This window comes from Salvia splendens, chromosome 11 (assembly GCF_004379255.2).
Source record: "Salvia splendens isolate huo1 chromosome 11, SspV2, whole genome shotgun sequence".
Taxonomy (NCBI): Eukaryota; Viridiplantae; Streptophyta; class Magnoliopsida; order Lamiales; family Lamiaceae; genus Salvia; species Salvia splendens.
The window spans coordinates 31,065,174-31,093,170 of NC_056042.1; the positions used below are offsets into that span (position 1 = coordinate 31,065,174).

Below are 27,997 nucleotides of genomic sequence, written 5' to 3' on the forward strand. Positions count from 1 at the left end.
GCCTACATGAGATTTTGCCCGGAGGGGAGGCCACGCAACGGGGAGGATTGCCGGAAGGCCTGGAACCGAATCAGGAGTGCGGTCTCCCGATTTTCGGGTTTGTACACCAACGCACTCCGCATGATGAGCAGTGGCCAAACGGAGGAGGACTGCAGGAGAATAGCTGAGAAAGCCTTCCCACTGAAGGGGTATACAAGGACTTCACCTACTGGAACTGCTATCTTGTGCTGAACGAGTCCGAGAAGTTCCGAGTAGGTGTCGACTCTGGCTGGCCGAAGAAGCAACGACTGAACTACACCGGCGATTTCAGCGGCAGCAGCGGTGGTTCCCACGACCTCCCCGAGACGACGCAGGAGTTCCCCACGCCGCGTTCGGTCGGTGGCAGCGGGCGGCGAGGGGGAACGCCGGGGCTTCCCAGGAGGTCCAGTCGGCATCCCCCCTTGGCCAATCCACCGAGGATCTCAAATTCTTCGCTCGCGCCCAAACGCGCGCTCAGTTGATCAAGACGATGGCCGAATGGCGGGTGGCGACGGATCCCGTGGAGAAGAGCGTGCTTCAAACCTTGCTCATGAGCCTGCAGGACGAGTTGGAGGCGGCACGGAGGGAGACCGGCGGCGGCGGCGGCGGTGGTGGCGGCGGCGATGGTGGTGGCGGCGGTGATGGTGGCGACAGCGACGGAAGCGGCGATGACGGAGACGAGGAGTGAATTGGCACTCCTTTTTATTATTGTATTTTTTTAAAATTAATGTATTTTTTTAAATTATTGTACTTTTTTAAATTTTAATATTATTATTAAACTTTTCTCGTATTTGTCTCGTAAATTAAATTTCGTATATTGTGTGATTGTTAATTATTTCATTTTGTATATATTTGTTAATAGTGATGTGGATATTATGTGGCTAGGCTATGGCTGGGCTATTTGCTTGTTTTGATGATGTGGCAGGAGGATTTTTAGTGCTGATGATGTGGCAGTGGCTAGGCTATGGCTGGGCTATTTCTATTGTGGATGGTCTAAGTATACTCTTTGAATTTTGGATATACAGTATGTCTCAAGGTTTTCGGAAAGGTGTGGATATTACATTAAAAACATGCAAGTTGTATTAATTAAATTAATTTAGCATTGTTTAAGGCTAATATTATATGCAAGGTTCGTTAAGTCAATGAACAAGTTGAGCTCCCGACGTTTTAGAAAATGTAGAGTCGAGATGAATGGGTTTCTTTTACAAATTAGGTAGTGATATGCCACCAACCTTATCATATTTATATATCAAAAGTCCAATATCCAATTTATGCATTACCCTTTCTTTGTAACTTCTGAGAAATCCACCATTCTTTCAAAATATTTTTAATTGCTTCCTTTCTTCAGCTGATTGTCTGAGTAAATACAATACCAAGTTTTTTTCTTAATCAAATAGTACTACCTCTGACATCCTGGATTCATTCATGGAGACATTTCAGATTGCAACTCTGTTTTCTTAGTTTTTGTTCGTCGTCTCTCTCTATACAGATTGCATGCTATTGCTCCTGAGAATTGAGAAGAATATCTCTCAAAGATGGCTCATGCTGCTGTAGTTTCTCTTAAGCAAACAATAAACCGCCTCCCAAAGTTCTCTCATATTATCTCTCGCTCCTCAAATCTAGAACTCATTCACAAGAGCCTCACATCGTTGCAACAAGTCCTGGAAAAATCGGACGATAGCTGCACCACCACCACCAGCAGGAAGAGGCTAAACGCTTTGGATGCAGAAATCAAAGAAACAGTTCAAAAATTAGAAGATCTACTCGAATTCGAAATTTCAAACCATTTCCTCTCCGAACCAGAAACCCATGGAATCGAAGAATTGAGTCACTCCATTGACTCGTTAATGGAAACGATGAATAAGAAGAAGGAAGAGTTCGTCAACGAATTAGAAAATTCAGTCCCGGATGAAGAAGAAGAAGAAGAAGACGCCAATGCTGCTACATCACATAGGGATTTTGGGGTGAAGATGGTTGGATTGTCGAAAGAATTCAACCATATAAAAAGCAAACTCGTGAAAGGCGTTCGGCCGGATGAATTCGGCGTTTTCTCGTTCGTCGGAATGGCCGGCTCCGGCCGCAGCATGATTGCTAAGACCATCTTCGAGCACATATACAATGGCAGAGAGCAATCCCTAGACTGTGGGGCGAGGGTCACAATAGGCCCAAGGTATCAACGCAGGGAAACCCTTCTAGCCATTCTTGATCAAGTGATGGGTCCTTCTAGCTCTGAAGGATATGTGTTGGAAGGAGATGATGAATTGTTAATTGAGAAGGTGAACTCATCTTTGAAGGGTCGGAAGTACATGATTGTGATTGATGATATATGGGAAACTCGGGTTTGGGACGACTTGAGAAGGTCGTTTCCGGAGCAGAGCAATGGTAGCCTAATCTTGATCACTACCAGCTTTGAAGAAGTTGCTTTGTATGCTGACTGTTGCAGGATTTTCCAAATTCCGGTCTTGGATGAAGATCGCACTTGGGATGTGCTTCAAATAGCTATTTTTGGTGTGGGGTCGTCTTGCTCTCGACAAACTGAGGAAAGTGGGAGGATGATTGCTAGAAATTGTCGAGGTCGTATGTTTTCGTTTGCCAAGGTTGTTCTCTTCATGTTGAAAGCCGAGAAGAATCAGAAGATGCAACTGCAAGCATGCTGGAATGCAATAGCTCAAGATAAAGAGCATCCTGTTTTCCTGATTCCTGATGAATTGTTGGAGGTACTGTTCTTTCCTTCTGATTTTTCTGTATCTCATTCTCATAGTGATATTTAGTAGCTGTATTTCAATTATGAAGATATGCATAGCTGATACAAATCAAAACATGTTGTTGTGATGAGTAGATGTATGACTGCCGCCTTTGTAACAATGGCATATCGTGTGATTCTTTAGTCTTAGTTATCTGGTTAATCTCAGAGGGATCATTCAGTTGTAATCACTTTTTTTTGCCAGGTGGATAAAATCGGGGAAGACATCCAGCTTCTAAGTGATTTTTGTTTGGGTAATAATAAAAGAACTTCAGCTATGAAAATGGTGGTGGCAGGGTTGAATAGTAATCTATCTTACAATAGTCTTGAACAATTCAAGATGCATATGTTCCCAGATTATACGATGCCTGAGATTGAATTCATGTCAGTATTGGGGATGGCGGGCATTGGCAAGACAACTCTTGCTAAGGAAATCTTCGAAGACAAATCAGTTTTGGATCATTTTGAGCATCGTGTCTGGATCACTTTAGGCCCCAAATATCAATCAAAAGAAATCTTGGTAGATATCCTGGCTCAAATATATCCCAGCATGGATAAAGTAAGTATGAGAGGAGATGAGGCATTGACTAAGGAATTGTGTGCTGAGTTATCCAACAAGAGATGCCTAATTGTGTTGGATGATGTGTGGAACACTGAGACGTTGCGATTTTTGGACGATTTGTTCAAGAAATCAAAGGCTAAAGTTTTGGTGACAACTAGGCTTGCATATGTAGCAAGAATCAGGCCAATTTATAAAATTGTTGTAAGAATGCAATTGCTGAACAAAGAAGAAAGCTGGAGTCTTCTTTGTCAGAAAGTATTTGCTGAAGGGTCATGTCCTCATGCACTAGAGAGAGCCGGGAAGCGGATTTCAGAGAATTGTGACGGGCTTCCTCTTTTAATACTCATACTTGCTGACCACCTATCCAAAGCTGAGAAGAATGTAGAGTATTGGAACGAGGTAGCATATCAGAAACTACACCATGTTTTCAAGAATGCACATGACGAAATATCAAAGTCACTAGTTCCAAGCTATGAGAGTTTATCTCAGCATTTGAGAGCCTGCTTTCTCTACATGGGTGTGTTTCGTCAAAATCATGAGATCTCCACCTCCAGAATCATCAAGTTGTGGGATGCTGAAGGATTTCTTGAACCAAAACAGTCCGAGAATGTGGAAGATTTTGCAGAAAATTGTTTGAACGAGCTTGTTGATAATAGTGTTGTCATGACCTGCGAAAGGAGCTACTATTCTGAATCTGAGACTTTTCGCCTCCATTCTGTTTTCTGGCATTTATCCAACACAGAAGCTGCGAAGAGCAACTTTTTCCATTCCTTGGATACCTTTGGTGATACCTCAATTGAAGGTATGGAGAAGCAACGCAGATTATGCATCCACAATAGCACTTTACTAGGCATCAAAGAAGTGCATGACGCGATCACAGCCATCTCAGCTACGCGTTCTCTGCTATGTACTGCTCCGCCTCATCAATATCCAGTCACGGTGGATTTTGGTTTGAGGTTGCTGAGGGTGATGGATGCTCTTACAATCCGTCTCTACGAGTTCCCAGATGAGCTCGTAGGACTCATTCATCTAAGGTACCTCGCCCTCACATGCAGTGGGCCGCTCCCTGCTTCAATATCAAATCTTCGCATCCTTCAGTATTTGATCGTTGGTGAATATTTGAGCATTAAATCCACCGATGATTCGTTGCGTCTGCCAGCTGAGATCTGGGATATGAAGGAACTGAAGCATCTTCATGTCACAGGAAGAAGCCTAACCAGCCCTCAATGTGGTGTCATTTTACCAAACCTCTCAACACTCTTAGATGTGAGCGCTCAAAGTTGCACATATGAGTTATTCAAAGGGATTCCTAACTTGAAAACGCTGGGAATTCGAATTGAACTAGACCCTGATGACGATGGTAGCATTCCCTTTGCTTTCTTGGACAACGTCTCGGGTCTTAGTAACCTAGAATCACTTGAATGTGCCGTTGTGAATCCTGAGTTTCGGGCCGGGATTGGACAACCGCGGCCCACTCCTATTCAGATATTCCCATCAGGTCTTAGAAAGTTGAGTTTGAGTGGGCTCGGATATCCCTGGGAGCACATGAGGGTAATAGGTGAGCTGAAAAAACTCCAAGTGCTGGAGTTGCGATGTTTCGCCTTCCAAGGAGCAAGGTGGGCAGCCGACGCCTATAGTTTCGGGGAAGTGCAATATCTTCTACTTGAAGATATTGATCTAGTGAGATGGGAACTTGGAAGATTTTCCTTCAAGAACATTGAGTTTATAAGTATCAAGCACTGCTACGGATTGGAAGGGCTGCCTAGGAATTTCTCAAGCACTCTTGGCAAGATTGAAGTAGTTGATTGTAATGTGTTTGTGATGAAATGGGCAGAGGAAGTGAAAGAGGTGGACTTGAATAATATGCATATTTCAAGAGCTTTTTTGGATGTTGAAGCTCAAGCTTCATGGGTTGACGCCACCAAATTGAATTCAAAATAATGTTTAGTTGCTTTAAACCATACTAACATTTGGAAGTTTTATATGGTAGCAATATGTATGAATCATGATCAATGGTGTTTAATGATTAAAGTGTAATCTTAAATTTTATTTTATTTTTCGAATAATACTTAATTTACAATGTAATACTATTACTCTATTAATATTGTCTTATTTAACATTAGAAGATTTTTAATAGAGAAATGCATTGAAAATTGCCTATACTTTTCAATTAGGCGGACCGGGCCCCACACTACTCATTCTAATTTATCTACTTGCGTAGAAAGGCGCCCATTGTTTCAAATCCAAATCTACGGCAGCCGGAGTTGCAGACTCCATCACCCGCACCCGATGGCATCCCATCGACGGTCCATAATTACCGTCACTTCCACACCATAACCGCCATGTCTCCCCAACAATCCCCTGAAACGAAAATCGATTAAAAAATATCTCATCCTTATCCGACTCCAAAAAAAAGTATCTATCCATTAAACCTCTCCTTAAAAAGCACGCACCATACTCACACACACAACCATCTCACGAAACTCTGATCGTTTGAAGGAAAACAAGATGAATATGCAGACTGCGCCTTTGAATTACGCGGTAAACGCTTTCGGTGCCCAATCTAATGGTTCATGGCAGTGTTCGAAATCCAGAAGCGGCTCTTTGACCCCTGTCGTTTGCTCTTCCAATTCGAGAACCGGTGCTTACATACCAAAGCTGGAGCCGTTCACCAGAAACAAGATCGATAGAGCCGTTAGGGAGCCTCCTTTGATTGAGAAAGCTGAGAATCAAATCGCAGGCAGGTTTTCTTCTCTGTTTCATAGTTGATCGGTTTTATTGCAGATTTGCGCCTTTTTTCAGCGATCGCTACAACTTTAAACCCATTTTAGATGCTAAATTAGGTATTGAATCTAGTTTGGATCGCCAATGTGTTGGTGCTTGTGTGTTTCACTGTCTATGTTTATATTGTAGATTCATTCATTAGATTTTTATTTTCTTTTGCTTGAATTAAAAAAAAAAAGAAGAATTCAATCTATGCTTCTAGTTTTTTAGCTTTGTCTGTAGATATATGGTTTAGCTCTTTATTCGGTACAAAATGGAGTGATAAGTTAAAGATTTGTTATCTTGATTATATTCAGATTACTGCGTGACGCTAGAAGGAGATGAGTCCTATAGCTGCTGGCAGGCCTATTTTGAACTCAAAGATCTTGAAGTAAGTAGTTGAAATGGTGAATTGTATTTATTTTTCTTGGAAATAAATTGAAACCTATTTTGAACTCAAAGATCTTGAAGTAAGTTGTTGAATTGTATTTTTTTATTTATTCTTGGAAATAAATTGAAATTCTGTAATCTGCTCAAGAAATCCTTGGGACATATGTATGACTGGATACGTTTTTTGGGTTTGGATATCATGATATAGGTCTCTAAATCTCACCTGATTCATTTTCTAAGTAGCTGATTTAAGTTGATTCATTTTCATTCAAAAAGTGGTCTAATATCCTTCCTTTTTTTGGTGACATGGTCCAGAAAGAGTCACCCAAGGAAGAGGTGGAGAGGCTGATAGTGGAAGCAGGTGGAGTGAAATCACTCATCAGCTGTGTGCACGGAGTTGCAGGTATTCACAAAGCTAAGAAGGAATGTGGTGAGCTGCGGAAGTCAACAAGCGCTGTGAAAGCAGAAGCCTATCCCTGTCCGATCCCGGATGGATTGCCCAAGACCTCAGAGGAGCTCGAGGAAGAAGAGAAAGCTCGAATGCCTGACTCGCCTTTCACCAGACTGCTCCGAGCCAGAGGAAGATGTGCTGCTTGGTACTCCCAACCACCCGAGCACGAGACACATTGACCATATATTTTGTGTTTCTTTTGTATAAAGGTTATAGCTTAATATAGTAATGAAATTATAAATGGTTAGTTCATGGTTTGATTGTTTATAGTGAGATGGTGAGATTATTATCTTTTCTAATATATGGTTTATAATAGTAATTTGAGTTTGTTTGTCATGCACAAATATGTGATTGGTAATACGATAATAAGGGTAAAAAAATAGAGTGGAATGGAGAAAGACCTCTCAAATCTTGTGGTGATGAGAGGAAAATGGTGGTTCAGTAGACTAGATTTCTAAGGAGGCATAAAAAGGTTTTTGTTTTTGTTATTGTAACACACAATAAACGGCCTTAGGCTTGCCTAGGGGGTAAGAATGGAGAACCCTCGAAGAATGAATGCTTTCCTCATCGTCTGCATCTTCTTCTTCTTCTCCTTATCATGCTCTCGAGCATCCGCACATGGTGTACAAACCAAAAATAAAGAGTTCGTACCAAATAACAGGCTGAAGCAAGCGCGCCACGCCTTTGAGGCGTGGAAGCAGGCCATCTATTCCGATCCGATGAATTTCACTGCTAACTGGGTCGGCCCTGACGTCTGCTCCTACAACGGCATTGTTTGCGCCCAGGCCCTTGACGACCCCTCCCTAACTGTTGTGGCAGGAGTTGACCTCAACCACGCCGACATCGCTGGTCACCTCCCTGACGAGATCGGCGACTTAGCCGACCTCAGCCTCCTCCACTTGAATTCTAACAGGTTCTGCGGGATCATCCCCAAGAGCATCAAGAAGCTCAAGCTCCTTTTCGAGTTGGATGTGAGCAACAACCGCTTCGTCGGACCTTTCCCTAAGGTTGTCCTTGAGCTGCCAGAGCTCAAGTACCTCGATCTCAGGTTTAATGACTTCGAAGGAGAGCTCCCAAAGGAACTGTTTGATAAGGAGCTTGATGCCATTTTTATGAACAACAACAGATTCAGGTCCAGCATCCCTGAGAATTTGGGGAACTCTCCTGCGTCTGTGATAGTGTTGTCTAACAACCACCTCATGGGGTGCATTCCCCAGAGCATTGGCAAGATGGCCGGCTATTTAGACGAACTGGTCCTGTCGAATAATAAATTATCGGGATGCATGCCGGAGGAGGTGACCTTGTTGAACTCGACGGTGGTGTTCGATGTGAGCATGAACAAGTTCGTCGGGGACTTGCCGGAGGGGATGGAATACATGCAAAGCTTGGAGGTTGTCAACATTGCTAGGAACGAGTTCAGGAGCAACATGCCCGATACCGTCTGCAGCTTGCCAAACTTGAAGAACTTAACCTACGCCCACAATTATTTCGATGCCAAGGACGCAAGCTGCGACCATGGCGCCATTCCAGAGGTGACATTCGTCGGCGAGGAGAACTGCATCGCCGGGGAGAAGGAGCAGAGGACGGAGAAGGTGTGCCACGAGGCGTTGAACGAGAAGGTGGATTGTAAAGCTCAAGGGTGCCGTGGGTCGGGATATGGAGAGTCTCCAAAGGATATGGTGGAATCACCGCCACAATCGGAGAGACGTTCATCGCCGTCCATGCCTAAGCAGAAGACGCCCTCTTCACCAAAATCTAAGACGCTCTCTCCGCCATCCAAGCCACAATATAAGGCTCCCTCTCCATCTCAAAAGCCGGCGCCATTGAAACCGGAGCTAACTCCATCGGTACAACTATCACCTCCGCCTCACGATGAGTCAAAACCACCTTCTTTCAAACCAATTCAGTCGCCATCTCCTTCCCCGCCAGTGCACTTTCCATCACCGCCAGTTGTCAACTCCCCACCACCACCTGTCCATTCTCCACCACCACCCGTCCACTCCCCACCACCGCCAGTCCATTCTCCACCACCACCAGTACCCTCCCCACCACCGCCAGTGCACTCTCCACCACCACCAGTCCAATCCCCACCGCCGCCGCCACCCATCTTCTCCCCACCTCCACCAGTGCAATCTCCTCCACCACCACCCGTCCATTCTCCTCCACCACCAGTGCACTCTCCACCACCACCAGTGCACTCGCCACCGCCACCACCCGTCCAGTCTCCACCACCGCCAGTGGTGTTCCAGTCTCCGCCACCACCCATCCAGTCGCCACCACCACCAGCATCGCCTACTTTCACTCCAATCAAATGGCCTACTTTCACTCCAATCGAATTGCCGAAGAACTTGGGCGCCCATTACCAATCTCCTCCTCCACCAGTATTCATGGGCTACTAGGAGCTTTGTAATTTCATCAAATCTATGTAATTCATGCCTGTTGTAACATTAATATATAAAACGAACTCACTTTCTTAAATTCTGCCATCTTTCTTTTTTCCCTTTTCTTTCATTTTTAGATTGTTGCATTCATGCATAGACGCAACACAAACAATATAACCTTACATATACGAAATGGTAACAAATAGTATTATACTCCATTCTTCCCCAAAAGAGTATGAACTATTTTCTTTTCCTTAAGTCCGTATGAACTTTCTAATTTGAAAAAATTCAAACAACATACTACATCTACACGTCATTTTATTTACAACTTATATCATTATCATTATAATAATATGAACCACACTCTCCACTAACATTATTTGCACTGCCTTTTCTCTCTCTCTTACTTTTCCTCTTATTTATTAAAACTTGTGCTGAACCCAAAGTTCATACTTTTTGAAGATGGAGTGAGTATGATAATTACTTATACTTCCCCCGTCTCATATAAATAGGCTAATTGAGGATGACACGGGTTATAATTCTTAATTGGTGAATTAAGTAATAAAGAGAAAAAATAGTTGAAGTAATATAGTGGATAGTAGGATCCATTAATGATAAAGTAAAAATAAAGGAGAAAAAATTATCATAAATAGATATGGATTATTTGCATGGGACGGATAAAAAAGGAAATTCGGCCTATGTCTACGAGACAAAGGGAATATAGTACAATTTATATATACACCATATACCTAGAGTCTATAATGCAAATTAAGATATGACATAATCATGTAACAAAGAATATGTTGATCGACCAATATTTAACTATTTTATTTAATACTCCCTCTATTCCATAGAATGTGTATCACTTTTTTTTTAATTTGTTGTATTAAAAATGTCACATTTTTATTTTTAAAAAATATTCTCTCTGACATTAAAATAAAAATTATTTTCTTTCTTCACTACCTGCAAAACAAAACTTTCTAAAATTTCGTGTCATTCCATAAGTGTTACTCCCTCCATCCCACAAGAATATGCACTCTTTCCTTTTTAATCTGTCCCATAAGAATATGTACTTTCTAATTTTGGAAACCTCCTTCTCTCTAATGAGCTGAGACTCATTCTCAACTAACATCATTATATTTACTTTTTCTCTCTACTTCTCTCTTACTTTACCGAGCTTAGACTCATTCTCAACTAACATCATTATATTTACTTTTTCTCTCTACTTCTCTCTTACTTTACCAATTATGCATTAAAATTCGTACCGAACTCAAATTGTATATTCTTTGGGGACGGAGGGAGGAGGGAGTATAACTTTTGCGGGATTAAAGGAGTAAGTTGTTTTAACTTTGAATGAAGATAATTGTTAATCAATAAACAATCCCATTGTCAATTTGTACCTTATATCACAATGTCAAAGAAAATGCAACTTCACATCATATCCCAATAAATTTTATTATCTTCCCTGTTATAATTATAATTATAATATACTAACATCGATATTCCCTCTCATAAATTCTTGCGTTTATAAAATTTGTTATTAGAATTACTAACTTCGATATTCTCTATTATGTATAAACAATATCTTTCGTAAGAGTTGCATGGATTACCCCAAATCCATTAATATGTGGCCTATTCCAAAAGCAAAACTATGAGGGCTTTGTCCAAAGCGGAAAATATCATACTAATGTGGAGTTCGGATGTGCACCGTCAAACCTTAAACAGTGGTATCAAAGTCCTGGTTCGAGGCAGGCCTGTGTGGGTCGGGGTTCTGTGACATGTGTGGTCTTGATCTTGGTCCTATGACATGTGTGGTCACATGTGATCTCGGTTTGGGGAAGGTTTGTTGGGGTGCAAACTATATTCCACATTGAAGAAGACTTAGCAATATCATCATACTAATATGGAGTTCGAGTGTGCATCCCTAACAATAGGTATTTTAAAACAAAATTTGTAGCAGCTAATTTTATGGAGTACTAATGTGAAGTTTCGTATGTGCACCCCTAACAGTATTTCAAACAAAATTTGTACTACCCCATCCTTAAAAATAGAAACTTTAAAACGACACGAATTTTAATGTATAATTGGTAAAGTAAAATAAAGGAAAAGAGAAATAGGTAAAATAAGATAGGGGAAGAGAAATTTTAATGTAGTATTTATGTGGTCCACATTCTAAAATACTCCATCTATCTCATGCTACTTGCACATTTCATTTCCGGACTGTCCCAACCTAATTGTGCTATTTATATTTTAAATAAAAAATTATGGTATTTAATTTAGATATTAGAGTTAGTTAGTGTGTCCATATTAAGTGTTGTCTTATTACACTTAAAATTCTAATTTAATTATACTAATTAGTCATATTCAAATTTACGTTGTTAAAATAAAAAGTGCGAGTAGTATATGGAGGAAGTAGCAAAATAAAAAAAAAAAATTTAAAGGGCAACGCATAATGGAAATAGTTAATATTCTTAAGAATGGAGGTAGTAAGAGCATCTCCAATGGCGGACGTCCGGTCGGACATCCGGTCGGACGTCGCGACGGGCGACCGGGACGTCCGCCATTGTGGCGTTTAGGGTCAGATACGGACGTCCCGTGAGGACGTCGGGTGTCCTCGGACGTCGGCGCGACGGGCGGGCGGACGTCCGCCATTGTGGCGTCCGGTCGGACGTCCCGTTTTTAAATTTTTTTTTTTAAACTCTATATATACGGCTCGTTGAATTTTATTTCATTCGCACCACTTGTGTTAACAAGTTTCTCTCTCTACATCTCTAATTTCAAGTATATCTAGAATGTCTAGTGAAAGTGATAGCGAGAATGAGTTGGAGGTCGCTGTTGAAGGTGCGATAGAGAGGCTGCTACAACAGAGGTCGCAGCGGCGGCAGCAGGCGGCGGTACCTCGGCCGATCCATCGTCGAACTCAAGTACCACGTGACCACATTGCTGCACATATTCGGTTGTATGCGGACTACTTCGCTCCGCAACCGCGTTTTGGGGAAACCTTATTCCGGCGACGCTTTAGGATGCATCGTCCGCTGTTTCTGCACATCGTGGGTGCTTTAGAGAGAAGATACCTGTATTTTAGGATCAGAGAGGATGCAGCTGGCAAACCCGGACTCACGCCCTTGCAGAAGTGCACTGTCGCAATCAGACAACTGGCGTATGGAGGCGCGGCCGACATGTTTGACGAGTACCTCCACATTGGCGAGTCGACAGCCGTCGAGTGTCTGCAGAATTTTTGCGCGGGCGTGAGAGCGATATTCGGGGAGCGGTATCTTCGGAGTCTGAGCCCCGAAGACTGCCAGATGCTGATAGATATGCATGGGTCGGTGCACGGGTTCCCTGGGATGTTGGGCAGCATAGATTGTATGCATTGGGAGTGGAAGAACTGCCCCGCCGCCTGGAAAGGGATGTACACTACCGGCTTCAAAGCCAAGCATCCCACGATGATCCTTGAAGCTGTAGCTGACTACCGGCTATGGATATGGCATGCTTATTTTGGAGTCGTCGGGTCCAACAACGACATCAACGTTCTCCAGTCGTCGCCCCTGTTCAACGCTCAGTGCAATGGCGTTGGTCCCGCCATCAGTTTCGTCGCCAACGGCAACCAGCATAATATGGGGTACTATTTGGCGGATGGGATATACCCAAACTGGCCCGTCTTTGTGAAGTCAATCAAGCATCCGCTCGGACAAAAGAAGACATACTTTGCGAGCCGTCAGGAAGCAGCGCGCAAGGATGTGGAGCGGGCATTTGGTGTGCTCCAGAGTCGGTGGGCGGTTGTGAAGGGTCCTGCACGGCAGTGGTATATTCCCAACATCGGCGATATCATGTACGCATGTATCATAATGCACAACATGATTGTCGAAAATGAAGCTGCGGAACTGACTCAGTGGACCAACGAAGATGATACGGGTGCAGGTCCAAGTCACGGCGTGGCCACCGCGAATGTGAATATAGGGGTACCTCATGGAGAGGTCGCGCGGCTGCGTGCATTTGCCGACATGCGGCAAACAGATGTCCATGTTCGACTTCAGCAGGATATCATCGAAGAGGTTTGGACTCGGAGGGGTTGACGTGATAATGTATGAAGTTTTTTTTTATTAGTATGTAATTTTTTTTTTCGAATCATGTATGTTTTTTCCGATGAAGTTGTTAATTTTTCCCGTTCGTATTCTCGGTCAAATTTTATTTCCGTAAATGTAAATTGTTTTATTTGTAAATGTATGATTTTTTTTATTGCGGGATGTCCTAGTGGGAAGGGCGATGGGAAGGGCGGATTGTGCAGGGGATGTCCTAGTGACGTGGCAAGAGGTATTTTTGGGATGTCCTAGTGGGATGTCCGCACACTGGAGATGCTCTAAGAGCAAATTTCATAGAGTGACTTGAATGTAAACGACGACGTATAGTAGGTAGACTCAAACCGGCGCAGTTTCAATCTTCGTTGTCTTCAAGAACACGTTGAAGTAGTTTCCTGATAGCGGACAACTTTTCAATTCAAATCAGAACCATAAAAATAAGCGATTCCCCCAAGTTAATTCGAGTTCTCAATTCAGTTTCTCGAAAACTTATTGCTCGAATAAATCAAATTAATAGTCAGTTTTATATATCTAGTCTTCATGGCTGACGACTCGAAGAAATGCGAATCTGAAGTGAAGCCCGAAACCGAAGAAAGTACCGCCGCCGAGGCACAGAAGTTATCTCCGGTGAAAGAGGCTGCCGGTGGCGGCGGCGGATGGGGCGGATGGGGATTTTCTCTTTCGTATCTCTCGGATCTTCAGAAAGCTGCCGCTGAGGCCGCTGAAGAGATCTCTCGCAATGTATCTGTTTTTGCGTTCGTAACCAATAGTTTCTTTCAGATTTTTCTCTTCTAATAGTTATACTGGCACTTGTTCTGGTTAGGTTTGTGCTTTGCTTGCTGAAATCTGAAATATAGATTATGGATAATGGTTCTGATTTAGTTGAAAGTGTAGTTTGTGTGAGATAGGTTTGCTTGAAACGGTGAAGGTGTCTATTTTTATTTGTTTTTCATTCGATTGGGAAATTTGTTGTTCCAAATGAGAAGTTACTGGATCTAAAAGCTAGTACTTATATTTAGGGGCTTATTATGTGAGCTATTAATGTTCATTGAATACTGTGTTTAATTTGGCCTCAAATGATCTCTTTTTATATAGTAGTAGTACTACGTTTGTTGAGCTTGTGTATTAATAGTATATTTTTTCTGGAGTGGACTGCTTCTTTATGGTTTTAGTTTGTGAAAATATGGATATGTCCAAAATTTATTCCAAGTTCATAAAACTTCTCTGTTCGCTTGACCTAGAGAATGATATAGGAGATGACCCGTTGGGACAGCTTTAAGGAATGATGGTAGACTCTGGCAGTATGAAGGAGAACCCACTAAACTATGAGGCTTGTGGTCTAGAAAAGTACTTTTCAAAAACTAGATGCACCAAAATTTTATTGGAGCTACTTTTTTCTTTGCTTATATACTTGTATAACAGTGATCTGACGAACAATGCATGGCCCACTTTTAAGTTTCGGTATTGACACTCTAGCCAGTTCATACGACTTCTCATTGACTTTTGTTCGGTTGTATGCCGTTGTAATGTAGGCTGTTGAAGCTGCTAGGACAGCAGCAAAGACCATTTCAGAGACAGTGGATGAAGATTCAGAATCTTCCAAGGAGGATAACACGGAAGTGTCTGCTGCAGAAGAGGAAACTGACGATGAGCATGATAAGCAGCGGAAAGAAGCTCTGGCTAAATTAGAGAAAGCCAGCGAAGATTCCTTCCTTAGCCAAGTAGGGCATGTGAAAAATATGTATACATATTGATATATGAATATTTTTATTTGACCTTTTTTCTGTTTCTCGTCATTTTCTTTCTCTTAACATGACATGACCGTCTGCTCAATCTTATATGACTTTCAGGAAGTAGTGATAGAGTATATCCATTTGTTTTTTGCAAATGCTAGCTCTGATATTTCATATGCAATTGTGTCAGGGTTTGAAGGTTATTGATACATCTGTGGAAACCTTTGCCTCGGGAGCTTGGCAAGCTCTTGGAATTGCATGGAAAGGGTGAGCGACTCTAGCTTATGAGCACTTCAGGATAGTGGGAAATTATTTTGACATGGTTTGCCATTTTTTATGTGAAATACTTTGAATCAGTGGTAAAAGCTTGCTTTATCCAAGGTCATTCAGTAAATATGATCTTAAGACTTGAATCCTAACATATCACTTTACTTTGTAATTTGTGAATATATTTCATACGCTCATGTTTCTAGAATCGTATGTTAAATTAACTTCAAATAATAACATTTCATGAGGCTTGTATTTAACATTATTTTACACTACTGAGTCTGCAGAAGATTTTAATATAAAAAATGTACTACAAAGATGCTTTTGGTAGGAGATTAATTTACACTACTGAGTCAAGGATAATTATGGAAACCATGTTTTATTTCTTGATTGGTGTAAAATAACAAGTTTGTTGTTTGACTTATGTCTGGCTGGTATAAATTAAACATAATTAATAGGTTTTCTTATTACACTTCTTTTTTCAAAAAAAATAAACAGCAATTTTAAAGACCACGCTATGGTGTACTCGAACCCGAGATCTTTGGCCTCAAGCATTAACCACTCTACCACTAGGCCAACACACCACACTTGTCTTAATACACTTCTTGATCCTTAGAGGACTTTCTTTAGTTTTATCTTATCTTTACACTTATGGTAAATATTTAATGATCTTCATGGTAGTCTTTGGTTATTTGAGGTTCTTTTTTCTACTTGATTTATTATTTGCTTGATACTCAGTACATCATAAAAGTGGTTCTGGAGATGATGAAATAATAAAGTTCTACCAGTTGCTGACTCCTTGATTATTTTTTATATCTACTAGGCTTGAGAATTCAGCTACAAATTTAGCTGATTCAATTCAACATGGCAGTTTACCTGGCTCAACTGGTCCAGTTGCACCATCCTTATTAGAGGTTTGTTTAGCAACTTGTTTCCTTCTAAAATTCCAGAGTTTTTTTTTTTCCTGTTTTCTCAGTTTTGCTTATGTTAATCCAGACTGGAAAAGCTTTTACAGCTAAGGGTATGCATGTGCTAGAGCAAGTTGGGAAAGATACTATGGATCTTATAATTTCAGAAACTGGGATCCTAGTTGACAATAAATCTGATGGTAATGGAGATGAAGACCAATTATTTGAAGAAATTTCATTTGATAGGTGCTTCTATATTTATGGAGGTCCAGAACAGTTGGAGGTATCATCTGGCTCTTACATATCCATTTGCTATAAATTTTGTGCAATTTGATTGTCATAAAATATTTATGTTATCTTTCCTATAGGAATTGGAGGCACTATCCAACCACTATGCATTGTTATACAACCGAAGAAAGGCTAAACTATCTTCGGAAGAAAATTCACTTTATGATGGGAAGTTGAAAGAAATTCAAAGCATATTTGACTTAGGCTCTGAACTTGATGGCAGTGTTACATATTCAGAGAAAGAGAAGGAAAAAGAGGCTGGAAATGATGAAAGCATGAATGAGTTGAAAAAATTGCATGATTCAAGTGTTCGCAAGGCTGCTGAATTGGCTGCTGGGTAAATATCCTTTGGCCATTATCTGTTATATTAGAATCGTTATTATTTTCTATTTAGATTTAGAACATGTTGTATTATGGTTTAAAACTTAGATGACGTTGAGGGAGTGCTGATATTTTTGTTTGGAATATGTTTGTTTCTATTATTGTGATGATACCCTGTCATACAGAGTATCAAACATGTTCTTGTTCTTTTTCCTTATTCAGCAGCATCCCGCATACAGTTTTTTTGTAATTCTAGGGGTTTGAAAACATTCTATAATATTTTGCAGTTTCGCAAGTGCTTTGGCTGGACTGGCTCCAAATGACATCATTCAAAAAACTTCCGGAAGGCTCGATACTATTCACTCAGAGGGTGTTCATGTATGTAGACGAGTTGTTTTATTACCGATTTAGGTTCTCGAGTGGTAGTCCACTGAATGATTAAAAAGTTGATTTTGTATTTGTTGATACCTAATTAAACCCTTGTGCTCATCTTTACAGAGGCTTTCTGAAATTTGCTGTTTTGCGGTAACCCAACTTCTGATGCTCGGGAAGTCCATCATATCCAATGCAAACAAACTCCAACATCAAGAGATTGAGGAGGAAACTGTGAATATCGATTGGCCTGAGGATTCTGTTGAAAGAGCCAAGATTATCAGAACAAAGGCACAATCAGTGACAGAAAATATGGAAGCTGTCTTCAATGGTTTCATTACTGGTAAAATATTTACTCTGATTTCCTTGCCTTGGTTTGCCACTTCATCAATATCAAAGAAAATATAATTCCATGAAACAATCTGAAGTAATAATACCGTTCTGCTCAGGCATATCAGACATAAGAGAATCGTACTCAGCAGCCATGAAAAGTGCTGCTGAGTCACAAGGTCTTCCTGAGAAGTCGATTGAGGAAAAGGCGAGTTTGTTCACGGAGAATCTTCGAACTGATCATAGCACAGCTGTGGGTAAATTACAGGATGGACTTCAGTATTTGACTTACCTGGTTATCTCTACCTCAATGCCTGCTGCTGCATGAAAGTCTGGAAAAGCTGTTACTTGCGAAATGCATTCCACTTCTATTTGTAAATAGTCTCTAAATCTTAGTTCGATTTGCCCTGCTCCATTATGTAGTAACTTCATCTCACAAGTATGTTCTTTAGCTATATCTCAACTCCCGCTGTTTTATTCAAGGGAAGAAAATAAAATACTACCATGTTCGATGATGCAAGTACAATTTGTTATTGTAAATGAAATGTTTTGAATACTCGACTTTTTAGTTGTCAAAGGTTGTGACAAATGCTTAAAAGTAGTGTAGAGCTCAAGGGTCGTGGAAGTTCTCTCTTTAGTATGTTATGTTTTCCGTTGTACATTTAACCTTTGCTTACTTTTCTTGTCACTAGACCAAAAGTGGTCATGCCTTATCACATGATTCATCATCAAAGCCGCTCATCATCATCATCATCCACGCTCTCAAAGTGGGATCGTAACTACTCAGCTCATAGTAATGCAGACGGCCCAATCACTCCGAGGATGCCCCCTCTCCATCTCTGATCATTAGGAAAGCCCTGACCATTTGGTTTGGCAGAGCACTAAACTTGGAAAACTAGGAGTCTAGACGGGGGGAAGCCGGATGACAGAATCTGGATTATCCAGAATGTTCCGTCGTCTTCAGAATTGAATCTGACCACTGGATATCCTGTACGGATTCAAGGTTTTCACCTTTTGATCACATCATTGTTTCTTGAAAGTGTAGTATTGGCTCTTAATGGTAAAAATTCAGACAAATTCCCGCAACATTACAACAAATACTGGTGAAAACGAGAATGTGTCACAAAGAAGATGGAGAGAGATAAACAAAACACTTATAATGAAGTTTAAGAAAATAAATCATTAAAAGTAAAACTAACTACTAGTACATTACAGTTATAAATATTGAACTATAAATAAGATACAAAATTAATACTCTGTATTTACCACTTAGAACAAGGACAAAACAGTTCAACTTAATTTTTCAATTTACATCAAAAAAATAACGCAGGGTTACTTACAACTCTAGTTAGAAGAAAAGAATGGAGATGGTGAAGTGGTGATGGATGATTAATCGACTTCAATGTCAGCACCAGGACTCTCAATGTGACTTCCATTATGGTTGAGGTTTTCACTAAAATCCCCAGCTTCACAGCCTGTTCGCCTGCGCTTCACCGCAGCCTGATCGGGGCAATGATCGACATTATGTGGAGATTTATCCCCCGAGGGCTCCAGAGTTTGCTGCTCTGTATCGTTTCCTTTGTCTTGCGCGCTTTCCCGGCCAATCTGTGCATCCAACTGCATCCCTACCCAGATGGACAACAAAGCAGCACGATCGCGAACTAAAGAATCAAAAGGTTGACAGCGTAGTATCCTAATCAAGGCCTGACTGTACTGGAACATACTCGTGGATGGGGCAACAGACCCCTTATTGCAACAGAATTTGATCATTTTGAAAACATGCTCACACAAGTTCCCCGCCATTGCCCAACTACAGTCACAAATTGCATACTCCGAACCAGGGTTCAATACTAATTGAGCTGTATTCTGATCGTTCAGCCCGATAACTTTAGCACATTTACCATCAACGACAACATTGGCGTCCGGAATCCTTAAAGAATTCCTCCATGCTGTCGGGCCACTCATCCACTCATCCTTCCAATATCGTGCAAAATCATCTTTACTTGAGAACTCATCCAGCCAGAAAAAAGAATGCACTTTTGTCCCTAGCTTATTTATCAGCCAATCAACACGTTGATATACACTTTGGTCCTTTTCATTCAATAACCTAAGCTTCAACTGCATGTGATAAAACTCCATAGCTGCACACGTCTCTTGGCTGGCAAGAGGAAGAGTTTTCAGAGCATGCGTCCATGTACCTAGTCAAAACAGTTCTATGAGAATGAAGTAGAATCTTGCATTTCCAAATCTTTAGATGGGTCAAGAGAAAATTACCTATCCTCGGATACCAAGTTGCCATGAAGTAGTCCAAGAACTCTTCAGCATCCACAAAGCCTTCCATGAAATCTATAAATGCATTAGCAGTATCAGTTCCTTTGCATATTTTATCAACAGCTTGGCTAAGCATTTTTGATATTTCAGCACATGTTTGCATATCTGAGCATCTCTTTATCAAATTTTTATGCCATGCATGGCGAACACGCCAGAAGCATATCAGTACTGAGCACTGAAAAATTTCCCTACAAGCAAAATTTCCAAAGTATCAAACACATGAAGAAGAAAGGTAGGTAAATTAAACAAACAAGAAAAAAAGGAAGGCAGATAACCCCTGTCCATCCGTTAGTAGAATGATATTATCCCAAAAAAATCATTAAACTAATTAAATCAAAGTTTTCCAAGATAAATTTTGAACTGAGCATGAAACATATAATAAGATGGTGAAGAAACATCAACAGAATGATACACGCAATGATTTCCCCACCACCAAAAAGCTGATTTTGTAACCCCTTATAAGTAAATCTACTGCTAGATGTCATAAGAAGCAACTAAATAAAGACACTGACAACAAGCAACAAAGTTCATAGCCACAAGCTTCCGGAATACAGAAAAGATCGAGATAATCGGATTTGAGACTTGAAAATAGGCTATTATGAGGACAGTGACTTGAGAGATAAAGACTTCCAGGCATACCTGATTGCTACGATGTCAGCAGCAGGCTCATCAACAATAAACCCAGCTAACTTCCACATAGGATCTTTTGCAAGAACTCTATTGTGGAGGGCTCGCATCCATCTGTATGCATCACTGCTTGCAAATCTGGGACTAATAATCCAAGCCACAGGGATAGCCTTGTTTTCTGAATTGAAAACAACAAGGCTATGTATAGGATACTAAATTGTACACAATAGGAAAATTATGTTAGACTTAAATTATTTGAGCTACTGCGCAGTAATTAGACTGCTAAGAAAAAGGATGGTAAAAGAAGAAAGACCAGACCTTCAACTTGTTTGAACCAAATCTGGAATCATAAACTAAAAGGCGGCAATTTCCAAATTGGATCATTTGTTGCAACTGCCACTCTGTTTGAATGCCAAGGGTATATGGAGCAGAATCAGAGAAGTCTTCGTAAAAGAAAACGTCACTCCGGTGGCTTTCAACCCACATGCTAGTGCTGACTGCATCATCTTCATCAAGCTCATATGTAGATCGCCGAATATTCCTCTCTTGCCTTCGAACATATCTATGGGTCAACAGGTCATCCCTATTACATGGACCTCCTTGTTTCTCTACCGACTGATTGTGTCTCTGCATGATGGCTTCCACAGAGACCCCAACATGGAGGAGAGACAAGACCCGGAGGCGGAGTTCTTCAGAAATATATGGGGCATACATTGCACGAGTACCTGCAGCTTTCTTGTCTTGTGGACCATGGCACGGCAATCCATTCTTATCAACATGCTTATCTTTATTATATAAAATAAGTGCCACAGAAGGCTCTGCAATTAACCGTTTAACGATAAAATGGCAGGTACATCCCCTTTTAGTATTTGGTCTGCCAACAGATTTATTTTTTGCAACATAAGTACTCCTACTAGGACGTACAATACCACCTATTCTACCGTCATCCGGACCAAAGGAGCACCAGAACCTATTGAAAGCAAAAACATCATATTAAGGATATCAATCATACAGTGACCATGGATAGCATTTAAATATACACAGGGTAACATGTATTAATAGTTAGGAAAGGGATAGAATGAAACATACAATATATACTCAAGTACTCCATCAACTTTAGGTTTATAAGTCGTCTTTGCAGTTCTTCTCCTCCTTGCCTCAACATGGAATCTAGTTGGACACTCTTTATTATTAGACTCTCCCCTAACAAAATCATCAACTCGGCCAAATGGTATCAGAGAAACTCTATCTATGGCATCACGCCAACCTTCCACCTTGGACCACACAAGATCAGTGGCAGAGAACTCCAACATTGGAGGATTCTGCACGGGCAGGGAGAGAATCTCATCCCATCTAGCCATCTGCAAAGCAAGAATCAAGATTATACTTTCAAGTTAATCTCAACTAAATTTTCAAAGTTACGTTGTATGAGGTCAGAACCCAAATAAGTAAATTCACCAAGCTCAAAGAAGTGCAAAGCCCCAGCCTTTGGCCAGAAAATATCTTTCATAACAAGCAACCTTAATAAAGATCAAATTTGTAAAACCCAAAATGCAAAACTAAAAACTAGATACCTAACACACAACTGAAATGCTAATACTCGAGCATCTATGTTGATAAACATGCCCCTGCTGCAACAATAACAATATCTTATCCCATTATACTGTTCTTCTACCATGAATATGCGACTAGATAAATAATATTGACAAAATCTTACCACCGAGAAGAGATCCACTGCCCAGCCACTAACTCACGGTACCAAAATTTCTACCCTTTGTCAGAAACGAACCCATTTCTTTATCAAGAAACCATACCAATACAAATTCTTTCATAAATTAAAACTGCCAATTTTCAAATTCCCTTTAATTTCACATCTGACTTTCTGATTATTTGTTATAACTAGGCCGCAAGACACTTTCAGACAAAGCCCTACACCAAATTGAACAAACAACAAACTCACTGTAATAACTATATGGAATTTATCTCGGAATAATATTCAGTTCCCAGCTATAAAACAAAACAAATTATCCGGAGGAAAATTGTAAAATGGCGCGCAAAATCAGCAAAACGTTTCAACCAATAACAGAGGAGCAGAAGTGAAAATTCTAGAAAGTATAAATAGAAGGGGGAGGAAATCAATAGACGATAATCATCAATTTGAAAGCTTACACAAAAGTTGAAGAACAAAAGAGTAATAATTTAACCCCACCTTTAGAACTCTGATTGAGCGGCAAATTGCAGGTGTGATGTTTAGGTCTTTGTTGTGCTTGATTTGGTTTGGTTTATACAATGGAGTGGAGTAGATACTTTACTGTAAAAAAATAGTTAGAAATTATATTAGCGAAAAGCATATATAGAGAGTCCAAATAAAAGATGAATAACGCAAATTAAATTCCACCGCATAGTAACTATACGTATTCATATGCTTGCATGCATTATTATAATCTAGAATGGTGAAACCATAAAATATCATATGGACATGGTACTAGACATGATTTAAACACCTAGTCTTATTCAATCATCGATGCCTAGCTAGCTATATTTAAACAAATACATATTCAGAATATACTGATATACTACTACCAAAAACACCCTGTATTTCAAAACTCCATTCCACCACATTTTTCTCTCATTGGAGAAGATTCAAGCAGTCAATTCTGCAGCAAAAGAATCCAACTTGAAAACAAAATACTATGTGGCCACAATGCCTCATCTTGTTCAATGTATCTCATCTAATCTTCCGTTTCTCTTGTCATCAACTCGCTACCCTTTTAACCACTCCTACCAATTAAGCTGATCGTCATCGTAGTTAACCATGGGAGAACTAGAAGTGATAGATCCTGCCTCCATCCAGGCCCCGGAGCACAGGCCTAAACCCGAATCCATGCAGGCCAACAACGTCCCGTTGATCGACCTCTCCCCGCTGGATGCCCGGGCGCTCTCGAGAGTTTAGTGGCACAAATCGGCCAGGCCTGCAAGGACTGGGGTTTTTTCCAAGTGATCAACCATGGCGTGGAGTTGCATCTCAGGGAAAAGATGGAGCTCGTTTCAAAGCAATTCTTTGCTATGCATAAAGAGGGGAAGAAGAAGGTAGCGAGAGACGAGGTGAAGCCTCTGGGATACTATGACACTGAGCACACGAAGAAAGTGAGAGATTGGAAGGAAGTCTTTGATTTCACGCTGCAAGAGCCGATGATCATACCGCATGATCACGAGCACAGAGAGATGTGGAATCAGTGGCCTCCTCATAATCCTCCTCAGATGAAGTATGCACTCTTCTTATATATATATATATATATATATATATATATATATATGCTGCATAGATATATTGGTACTTGGGGACGATTCTAGGGAGGATTTTTTTAAAATTAGAGCTGAAATTCATATCAGTTCTGATATTGTGATGTCAACTAATATTAATATATTTATGAATTGATATAGTTATGTGTTCTGACTTTAAGAAAAGTTCTGATATGAACATCTTTATTGATATTTTGATGAATGATGTGATGTGATGCAGGGAGGTGTGCCAGCAGTATGGCGCTGAGATGGAAAAATTGGGACACAAGTTGTTAGAGCTCATAGCACTGAGCTTAGGTTTGGAGAGAGACCGGTTTAGGGGCTTCTTCGAGGGTGGGGCAACCAGCTTCATCCGGCTTAACCACTACCCGCCCTGCCCGGTTCCTGATCTGGCTCTGGGAGTGGGCCGGCACAAGGATGCCGGAGCACTCACGGTTCTTGCTCAGGATGAGGTTGGAGGGTTACAGGTTAAGAGGAAAAGTGATGGGGAGTGGATTCTTGTCCATCCTACGCCTAATGCTTATATTGTGAATGTTGGTGACATAATACAGGTAAATAGTCTCCCACTATATGGAAAAAATGGAGAATGAACTAGAAGTCTAGGATTATGATTGTAGTTTGTGGATTTTAGTGCAGGTTTGGAGCAATGATAAGTATGAGAGTGTGGAACATAGGGTGAAGGTGAACGCGGAGAGGGAGAGGTTTTCGATTCCATATTTCATGAATCCTACTCATGATACCAAGGTGGAGCCACTGGACGAGCTGCTGAGCTTGCGGAATGCTGCAAAGTACAGAGCCTATCGTTGGGGGGAGTTTTTTGCCACAAGGAGGCTCAGTAATTTCAAGAAGCTTGAAGTTGAGAATGTTCAGATATACCATTTCAAGAACTAATAAAGTTTCTCTTTCCATTTGGTGGTTATTTTGCTTGGAAAGAGTGGTTTCTTCCACTCAATTAGTCATACCATAATAAAAATCAGTAGTTTCCTTTGTGTTTCTTAAGTTGTGTGGAATGATGTTGAAAATGTGTTTCTTAAGATCAAATCTTATGGTGAATATGAGTCTTGATTAAATCATTAACTGGACACGATTCATGAATATCCCTTGTGAAGAAATTATGGTCCATGATGGAGAATAGACTTATCAGATTGTGACATTTTGCAATTGAATCACCTAACCATAAGCATTAAGTGACAAATGAAGAAAAATACCATCAATGGCCAAGATTGTTTATTAGTTATGCTCTTGCAGTCAACAAAAGGGTTAGTTTTTTCTGTTCTTTCTCATCTTTTCTATTATTGATCACAATTCTTGAACTTTGTTAGGTGATGAAAATGAAATGGACAAAAACAAATTACAAGAAAGTGAGAAAATTCATCAATTTCACAGAAGTAGATGCTAGGTGTTGAATTTGTGTACAAAAACTTGCACTAATTAGTTACTTGAACCATACTTTACTTGCAAAAAAGAAGACACTCTGCAGCCAAGACTTCCTTAAATGAGTTAGCAAAACAGAAACATTCATCAAACCAGAAAATCTCAGCCATGGGAGAAGTAGATCCTGACTTCATCCAACCCCTCGAACACCAGCCTAAGCTGGGGACTCTTGAAGCCGAAGGCATCCCATTCATCGACCTCTCCCCATTGAACTCTATAGAACCCGATGCATCTGCCCTCGATCATCTAGTGTCTGAGATAGGTGATGCCTGCAAAACATGGGGATTCTTTCAGGTCATTAACCACGGGGTACCTTCACAAGTCCGTCCAAGAATCGAGACAGCATCAAAAGAGTTCTTTGCTCTCCCCAAGGAGGAGAAGAAGAAGGCCAGCAGAGATGGGGCCAACATTTTTGGCTATTCAGACATGGAGATCACCAAGAGCGTCCGGGACTGGAAGGAGATCTTCGACTGCACAATAGAGAATCCTACGGTCATATACGCCTCAGACGAGCCGGATGACAAGGAGCTCAGAGAGCTGACCAGTCAATGGCCTCAGTCTCCTCCAGATTTAAGGCAACTTCAAAACTCAGCTTCTTTCTTTCTTGTGTCGAACGATAAAAAAAAGATGAAAGATTACCTCAACATGTATTTCCTGATGCAGGGAGATATGCCAAGAATATGCTGCAGAAATGCAGAAGCTAACTCACAAGCTACTAGAGCTAATAGCTCTGAGCTTAGGTTTGGAAAAATATCGATTCCATGGCTTCTTTAAAGAGCAGACAAGCTTCATGAGGCTGAACTACTACCCCTCCTGCCCTGCTCCTCAACTAGCACTGGGGCTCGGGAGGCACAAGGATGCCGGTGCCATGACAGTCCTGGCTCAAGACGACGTTGGAGGGCTTGAGGTGAAGAGGAAGACAGATGGAGAGTGGATCTTTGTCAAACCTATCCCTGATGCTTATATTGTAAACGTGGGAGACCTAATCCAGGTACCCTATCTCTGCACATCAATGAAGTTGGATTATAGTATGTGTATATATGTTTGTTTGTGATATGGCAGGTTTGGAGCAATGATAAGTATGAGAGTGTGGAGCATAGAGTGACTGTGAACTCTGAGAAGGAGAGGTTTTCGGTTCCATTCTTCTTGAATCCTTCACATTATGTATGGGTGGAGCCACTGCATGAGTTGGTAGATGAGGAAAATCCTTCCAAGTACAAGGGCTACAGCTGGGGGAAGTTTTACGCTACGCGGAAGCTTAGCAACTTCAAGAAGCTTACCTCTGAGAACATTCAAGTGCACCATTTCAAGGTTTAGGAGAGGCATATCTCAACCTTATCAGTTTGTGTGTTTTTCTCATTGAAGAAGTTGTGCTTTGTGTAGAATCTTTCAGAGTGATTTTGCAAATCTATGTGTGTGCGGTTAGAAAATATTTGAATACTTGTTGCGCTTCCTCCTATCAGAAAATGGATTGATGTTCACCATCAAGATCAATGAATCAATTTTAACTATTTCCAGATTAAAGTATTAATTAATGTTTTGGCATACACAGCAGCCTATATGTTCCTCAATGATTCTGAGAATATGCAAAAGTATATACCACTTTCAACATGAATTTCTTGAAACCAGATCATCATACGCTGAATCATTCAAAAACTTCCATAATTCATCAAATTGTTATCTTGTGAGATTATTGATTCCAATCCAATTATTCGTTTGGGAAAGAGTAGATTTCTTCAAAGTCCGCCTATAATTACTATGTCATTTAAGCATCAATATATTCAAAACCAGGTCTTTTAGCAATGACCCAAAAACGCATTAGTGTTACTTGGTGTGTACAATATCAAATTAATGTGCAATCAGCGATCATAACCTATTACTTGAATGATTTCTCACACTCATGAAACTCCAGATTTTACATAATTACATAGTCCTATCGATGTTAGATAGGATCCACAAAATTAAGTAACTATATGATTCCGAAAAAACTTGAATTTTTATAATCTGACCTAGTAATTATATGGAAAAAAAAGGAGTCCATTCATCAAAACACAGGTTACAAATCTGACCTAGCAACAGAAATGTATAATCCTTGTATATTTCATAAACAAAACAAAACTTAGCACTACAAAACTTTTATGCTTCACAAAAGCAATGGGAAAAAAAATAAAAGAAAAGAAAAAGCAATGAAATTCCAATTAACTATACAAGTAGTTTTCTTCTGTGTGTTGCGTTGAGACGACAAAATTCAAGCTAGAATACCGACATATGGAACTGAGGTGATTGGGTATTCACCGTTTGTAAGAAGCGAAGAATTGGTTTGCTTCACGACAAAGCTAACCGAATACACAAAATCGAACATAAACTGCGCCATCGACTTCAGCAATCCAAAGCATATTTCCAGCCTCCTCATAACCATTGTTGTATGAATTTTACTTGTGTTGAGTAATATATTGCCTTTTTTTTTGTGATCCTACTTTTTCATTGTGAATAAATGATGGTTCTTATAGGTTTTTCGGAATGGATGAGATTGGAAATAAAGCGTTGTGTTTATGTGGCTTTTCGAGACACCAAGGAACAAATTGAAAGAGTCGTACTGCCAATTTGGCTTATTGAATTATTTATTTAAGGTTCGGTTGGAAAGATTAAATCTCATAATTAAATATGTATCATGTTTGGTTCATAAGATTGAACCT

The 27,997-nt window shown here is 40.5% G+C and overlaps 6 protein-coding genes and 1 pseudogene across 6 annotated transcripts; 6 read left to right on the forward strand and 1 right to left on the reverse strand.

Annotated features, from left to right (window-relative positions):
* Positions 1 to 1,287: 1,287 nt before the first annotated feature.
* LOC121755186 (late blight resistance protein R1-A-like) lies at positions 1,288 to 5,421 on the forward strand. The gene is made up of 2 exons (XM_042150475.1): positions 1,288 to 2,735; positions 2,967 to 5,421. Exons 1-2 carry the CDS (start codon positions 1,554 to 1,556, stop codon positions 5,262 to 5,264), a joined length of 3,480 nt encoding a protein of 1,159 aa, XP_042006409.1. The 5' UTR covers positions 1,288 to 1,553; the 3' UTR covers positions 5,265 to 5,421.
* A 219-nt stretch (positions 5,422 to 5,640) lies between these two features.
* LOC121754274 (CCG-binding protein 1-like) lies at positions 5,641 to 7,246 on the forward strand. The gene is made up of 3 exons (XM_042149649.1): positions 5,641 to 6,063; positions 6,404 to 6,477; positions 6,792 to 7,246. The coding sequence occupies exons 1-3, from the start codon at positions 5,832 to 5,834 to the stop codon at positions 7,104 to 7,106; spliced, it is 621 nt and encodes a 206-aa protein (XP_042005583.1). The 5' UTR covers positions 5,641 to 5,831; the 3' UTR covers positions 7,107 to 7,246.
* Positions 7,247 to 7,340: 94 nt separating this feature from the next.
* LOC121754273 (pollen-specific leucine-rich repeat extensin-like protein 3) lies at positions 7,341 to 9,405 on the forward strand. Its single transcript, XM_042149648.1, has one exon. It carries the CDS (start codon positions 7,461 to 7,463, stop codon positions 9,324 to 9,326), a length of 1,866 nt encoding a protein of 621 aa, XP_042005582.1. The 5' UTR covers positions 7,341 to 7,460; the 3' UTR covers positions 9,327 to 9,405.
* A 4,326-nt stretch (positions 9,406 to 13,731) lies between these two features.
* Positions 13,732 to 18,204, forward strand: LOC121755926. The gene is made up of 9 exons (XM_042151370.1): positions 13,732 to 14,128; positions 14,920 to 15,108; positions 15,311 to 15,387; positions 16,211 to 16,301; positions 16,384 to 16,578; positions 16,664 to 16,920; positions 17,192 to 17,282; positions 17,403 to 17,619; positions 17,726 to 18,204. Exons 1-9 carry the CDS (start codon positions 13,928 to 13,930, stop codon positions 17,932 to 17,934), a joined length of 1,527 nt encoding a protein of 508 aa, XP_042007304.1. The 5' UTR covers positions 13,732 to 13,927; the 3' UTR covers positions 17,935 to 18,204.
* A 559-nt stretch (positions 18,205 to 18,763) lies between these two features.
* On the reverse strand, positions 18,764 to 22,910 carry LOC121756144. The gene is made up of 6 exons (XM_042151611.1): positions 22,774 to 22,910; positions 21,654 to 21,925; positions 20,883 to 21,534; positions 20,577 to 20,776; positions 19,881 to 20,125; positions 18,764 to 19,804 (listed from the first exon to the last, which is right to left on the reverse strand). The coding sequence occupies exons 2-6, from the start codon at positions 21,923 to 21,925 to the stop codon at positions 18,996 to 18,998; spliced, it is 2,178 nt and encodes a 725-aa protein (XP_042007545.1). The 5' UTR covers positions 22,774 to 22,910; the 3' UTR covers positions 18,764 to 18,995.
* Positions 22,911 to 23,110: 200 nt separating this feature from the next.
* LOC121756145 lies at positions 23,111 to 24,937 on the forward strand (annotated as a pseudogene).
* Positions 24,938 to 25,168: 231 nt separating this feature from the next.
* Positions 25,169 to 26,812, forward strand: LOC121754156 (protein DMR6-LIKE OXYGENASE 1-like). The gene is made up of 3 exons (XM_042149505.1): positions 25,169 to 25,876; positions 25,965 to 26,292; positions 26,364 to 26,812. Exons 1-3 carry the CDS (start codon positions 25,410 to 25,412, stop codon positions 26,616 to 26,618), a joined length of 1,050 nt encoding a protein of 349 aa, XP_042005439.1. The 5' UTR covers positions 25,169 to 25,409; the 3' UTR covers positions 26,619 to 26,812.
* The last annotated feature ends 1,185 nt before the right edge of the window (positions 26,813 to 27,997 follow it).

Bases quoted from the DNA above. Each gene is read 5' to 3' on its own strand.
- LOC121754274 (XM_042149649.1), top strand. From the start codon at position 5,832: ATGAATATGCAGACTGCGCCTTTGAATTACGCGGTAAACGCTTTCGGT. The intron at 6,064-6,403 runs GCAGGTTTTCTT...GATTATATTCAG, and splicing joins AGCTGAGAATCAAATCGCAG to ATTACTGCGTGACGCTAGAA. The intron at 6,478-6,791 runs GTAAGTAGTTGA...GACATGGTCCAG, and splicing joins TTGAACTCAAAGATCTTGAA to AAAGAGTCACCCAAGGAAGA.
- LOC121756144 (XM_042151611.1), bottom strand. From the start codon at position 21,925: ATGGCTAGATGGGATGAGATTCTCTCCCTGCCCGTGCAGAATCCTCCA. The intron at 20,126-20,576 runs GTATGCCTGGAA...TTTTGCTTGTAG, and splicing joins GCTGACATCGTAGCAATCAG to GGAAATTTTTCAGTGCTCAG. The intron at 19,805-19,880 runs GTAATTTTCTCT...TGTTTTGACTAG, and splicing joins AACTTGGTATCCGAGGATAG to GTACATGGACGCATGCTCTG.
- LOC121755186 (XM_042150475.1), top strand. From the start codon at position 1,554: ATGGCTCATGCTGCTGTAGTTTCTCTTAAGCAAACAATAAACCGCCTC. The intron at 2,736-2,966 runs GTACTGTTCTTT...TTTTTTTGCCAG, and splicing joins TTCCTGATGAATTGTTGGAG to GTGGATAAAATCGGGGAAGA.
- LOC121755926 (XM_042151370.1), top strand. From the start codon at position 13,928: ATGGCTGACGACTCGAAGAAATGCGAATCTGAAGTGAAGCCCGAAACC. The intron at 15,388-16,210 runs GTGAGCGACTCT...TATATCTACTAG, and splicing joins CTTGGAATTGCATGGAAAGG to GCTTGAGAATTCAGCTACAA. The intron at 16,302-16,383 runs GTTTGTTTAGCA...ATGTTAATCCAG, and splicing joins TTGCACCATCCTTATTAGAG to ACTGGAAAAGCTTTTACAGC.
- LOC121754273 (XM_042149648.1), top strand. From the start codon at position 7,461: ATGGAGAACCCTCGAAGAATGAATGCTTTCCTCATCGTCTGCATCTTC.
- LOC121754156 (XM_042149505.1), top strand. From the start codon at position 25,410: ATGGGAGAAGTAGATCCTGACTTCATCCAACCCCTCGAACACCAGCCT. The intron at 25,877-25,964 runs GCAACTTCAAAA...TTCCTGATGCAG, and splicing joins CAGTCTCCTCCAGATTTAAG to GGAGATATGCCAAGAATATG. The intron at 26,293-26,363 runs GTACCCTATCTC...GTGATATGGCAG, and splicing joins ACGTGGGAGACCTAATCCAG to GTTTGGAGCAATGATAAGTA.